Consider the following 4,162-nt stretch of genomic DNA (forward strand, 5'->3'; position numbering starts at 1 on the left):
GTGAAAGCACCAATGTCAGTGTCAAAACCGGCGGATCTCGGGTAGGGGGTCCCGAACTGTGCGTCTAGGCCGGATGGTAACATGAGGCAGGGGACACGATGTTTTACCCAGGTTCGGGCCCTCTCGATGGAGGTAAAACCCTACGTCCTGCTTGATTAATATTGATGATATGGGTAGTACAAGAGTAGATCTACCACGAGATCAGAGAGGCTAAACCCTAGAAGCTAGCCAATGGTATGATTGTATGTTGTGGTTGTTGTCCTACGGAGTAAAACCCTTCGGTTTATATAGACACCGGAGAGGGTTAGGGTTACACAAGGTCGGGTACAAAGGAGGAGATATCCATATCCGTATTGCCTAGCTTGCCTTCCACGCCAAGTAGAGTCCCATCCGGACACGAGACAAAGTCTTCAATCTTGTATCTTCATAGTCTAACAGTCCGGCCAATGGAGATAGTCCGGCTGTCCGGAGACCCCCTAATCCAGGACTCCCTCACTCAGGCACCCTCCACTCCTTCTGGATGTTGACGAAGTTCGCGACCTCCAGATTGACGCGCTATAGCCTGGTTTTGTCGCCGTCGATGAAGAAGCCAGCAAAGGTGTACCTGGGGTCGGCGAGGAAGTTGTCGAAGACGGTGCACCTTTCAGCGGCGCTCAATTGGAAGAGCAGCACTGGATGAGTCTTGCCGACGGAGAGTTGGACGAGGGCGGGTTTCTGCGTCGCTTGAGGCTTGTTGTTGTACTCGAGATCAATCCTGACAATATTGTGGCGCTAGAGCGTGAGGTGGCGCTTGTACTGCGCGAGGGACATCTCCATCTGCTTCTTGTCGTTGGTGTGGATGACATGCACCTTGGTGTTGCCGTGGGCCTCCACTTCCTTGTACTCGTCGGAGAACGCCATCGCCGGTATCAAGGCTTGTTGTTTTCTATGGAGGTCGATGTGATGGAGCAATTTGGTGGCACCGCAATTGATACTTGTGTTGTTGTGGATGAGAAGGCCTTTGGCAGGGGTCTGAATTTAAGGGAGGGCGCGGGGTGGGATGGCCTCATCGGATGAAATGCACGATCTCGCTGACGATGCGGTTGTGCAGATCGTGGGTTGGTATTGCGTTTGTGATCATGGGTTTGTGGCGATGGAACCGCTCAGATTGGGTGGTTTTATGCGAACGTGTTTTTTAATGTGATTTTATTTTATTTTTGATCAGTAAAAAAAATTTAACCAACACTTTCTGTGCGAACGGGCATTTGTCACGTTTATATGTATCCTACGTGTTCAAGGAACCGCACTAGTTATCATACCGCACTGCATCGTCTATCAAAAAGAACTACATTTTGAATACAGATGCATACTGCACCATTTTTTGTGTGTCCTTGCTACAACCCCTAAAAAGTATAATGTATTCCGCAATTTTACGACTTTTTCGCTATGGACTAGACCATGTATTTATTCATGTAGGTAATCCAAAACTGAATTGCTTATTATATTGTACTACCTCATCTAACCAATTGCACTGCATTTTTCTAGAGCTGCGCACTACATGTGTTTTTGCGTGCACTTGCTGCAGTCCGTGGCACGGGAGGTGGAGGGTTGGGGGGCCCTTTTTTTGTAGTGGCACTTATTTCAAGGTAGACTTTTTTCGGATGCGTTATCTTAACACGCGTGTTGTTTTTGAATTTTTATGAACTGCATGTATTATTTTTTGTTTTCTTGTCTAAATTTCATTATTCTTCATAGAGAACTACATCATGTGCGTTTCGATGTAGATCTTTGATTTGAAGAAAAAGAGGAACGAGGGGATGAGTTGTCTTAGTCTGGAGCACGAATGGATAGGTTTTTATGCAACTAATTGAGCAACGGAAGTAATAAATGTTGTCATTGGTGTTAGGTGGTGGATTGATTCTGATTCAGTGTACGCGAATGCATATGAGAAGCAACATGACTGCTTATTTGAATATAGCGAACTGCATTGTAGTTTCAAAACAAACTGCGAAACATGTTTTTGGGCCTGTGTTTGCGGAGTGGTATGTGGGATTTTTTAGTTTTCAGCAGCCTCTCTTTTGCCTGTTGGGCCTGTCTTTGTGGAGTGAAGACGTATTCGGCCCAAGTCGGCCCTTCAGTATGGCTGGTTCCCGATGCGTTGTGTGTGCGCCCTAATGTTTAGTCCCAGCTAAACCCGTGGAGGGCGCGCTCGACCTGTTTATAAGCACTGGCGAGGTAGCCGTATCGAACTCCTCTGGTTACTTATTTGGGCGCTTATACACGGCTCTCGCTTCTTTATGCTCTCTAACCTGTGGGCTCATGTGTGCCCGGCTCCATGCATCGCGGCTCAGAACGACTTGCCTGCTATGGGCGCAGATCTACTACGAGACTGGCTGGGGCCTGGTTGCACCTGGGTGGTTAAATTTTTTCTTTGTATTTTTCGTCTTGCATATTTTTTTCAAATGTATGGGCGTGTATTGCTTAGTAAATCATTCATGCACTGCATTGTTCATGTTTCTGTACTACATGTTCACATATTCCGCACTACATATACAGGTCGCATTTTCTTTTTGTGTTTTTTCTCTTATATTTTTTTTTCAAATGTATGGGCGTGTACTGCTTAGTAAATCATTCGCGCGCTGCATTGTTCATGTTTCTGTACTGCATGTTCACATATTCTGCACTACATATACATGTCGCATTTTCTTTTCTTGTTCTTTTGCTCTTATGTATTTTTTCAAATGTATGGGCGTGTACTGCTTAGTAAGTCATTCGTGCACTGCATTGTTCATGTTTCTGCACTGCATGTTCACATATTCCGCACTACATATATAGGTGGCATTTTCTTTTCGTGTTTTTTGCTCTTATGTATTTTTTTCAAATGCAGAGGCATGCACTACTTTGTTGGGTATGTGTGCACTGCATTCAATAGATTTTGTACTGCATTCATACACATTTTGCACTGCATGCGTCCTATTTGCACACTACACTTTCTTCCATTTTGTGCACTGCTAGAATCTAATGATACATAAGCAAACAACAGAAAACAAACGATCACAAGCATTCGGTATGACAAGTTCATCACCAGCAAACTAAGTTCAACAAAAAGCAATATAACATAATCAAAGTTCATCATTACAAGCGATTCTGCATGACAAGCAAACTAAGTTCAGCAAAAGCAAATGATCACAAGCAAACTAACGATACACAAGCAAACAACAAAAAGCAAATTTGATGATAATTCTAAAACGACACTAGCATTGTTGGTTGTTGGCCGGCACTTTCTGCTTCTTCACCAGTTAGAGTATCCCCATCCCCCGCTGCTCCTGGTGCGCTTCTTGGGTTGCTCGTCCTTCTCCAGCTTTGCATGGCGATGCCCGTCCCGGGTGAGGGTGATGCAGTTCCATATGTCGTACGCTGCGTAGGCATCCTTTGCCACGTACTTGATGTGCCTCATGGACAGAGGCAGGGTGTCCCAGCGCCTGTGTTCATCGTCGGTGATCTTCTTCTTCATCTTGTTGTAGTAGTCGACGATGAGCATGCTGGAGACGTCTCTAAGGGGGTCCAACTCCTTGGTTGCCTCGGGCACCCTCCACTCCTTCTGGATGCCGACGAAGTTGGCGGCGCTCAGTTGAAAGAGCAGCACCGGCTAAGTCTTGTCGACGGAGAGTGAGACGAGGGCGGGTTTCTGCGTCGCTTCAGGCTCGTTGTTGTACTCAAGATCAATCCCGACGATCTTGTGGTGCTGTAGCTTGAGGTGGCACTCGTACTACGCGAGGGAGATCGCCATCTACTTCTTGTTGTTGGTGTGGATGACGTGAAAGTTGGTGTTGTTGTGGGCCTCCACGTCCCTGTACTCGTCGGAGAACGCCATCCCCGGTAACAGGGATTGGTGTTTTATGTGGAGATCGATGTGATGGAGCGATTTGGTGGCAGCGCAATGGATACTTGTGTTGTTGTGGATGAGAAGGCCTTTGGCAGGGATCTAAATTTAAGGGGAGGGCGCAGGGTGGGATGGCCGCATTGGATGAACTGCACGATCTCGCTGACGATGCGGTTGTGCGGATCGTGGGTTGGTGTTGCGTCTGTGATCGTGTGTTTGTCGCGATGGAACCGCTCGGATTGGGTGGTTGTATGCGAACGTGGTTTTTTAACGTGGTTTTATTTTATTTTTGATCAGTAA

At 46.5% G+C, this 4,162-nt stretch overlaps 2 protein-coding genes across 2 annotated transcripts; both read right to left on the reverse strand.

The window, feature by feature from the left end:
* Nucleotides 1–555: 555 nt before the first annotated feature.
* On the reverse strand, nucleotides 556–900 carry LOC147985757 (uncharacterized). Its single transcript, XM_087541727.1, has 2 exons — nucleotides 797–900; nucleotides 556–754 (listed from the first exon to the last, which is right to left on the reverse strand). The coding sequence occupies exons 1-2, from the start codon at nucleotides 898–900 to the stop codon at nucleotides 556–558; spliced, it is 303 nt and encodes a 100-aa protein (XP_087397853.1).
* A 2,371-nt stretch (nucleotides 901–3,271) lies between these two features.
* On the reverse strand, nucleotides 3,272–3,853 carry LOC147985758 (uncharacterized). The gene is made up of 2 exons (XM_087541728.1): nucleotides 3,774–3,853; nucleotides 3,272–3,605 (listed from the first exon to the last, which is right to left on the reverse strand). Exons 1-2 carry the CDS (start codon nucleotides 3,851–3,853, stop codon nucleotides 3,272–3,274), a joined length of 414 nt encoding a protein of 137 aa, XP_087397854.1.
* Between the last annotated feature and the right edge of the window lie 309 nt (nucleotides 3,854–4,162).

The sequence above is a fragment of the Triticum urartu genome, chromosome 2A (genome assembly GCF_056163025.1).
Source record: "Triticum urartu cultivar PI428250 chromosome 2A, HENAU_Tu73, whole genome shotgun sequence".
Classification (NCBI taxonomy): domain Eukaryota; kingdom Viridiplantae; phylum Streptophyta; class Magnoliopsida; order Poales; family Poaceae; genus Triticum; species Triticum urartu.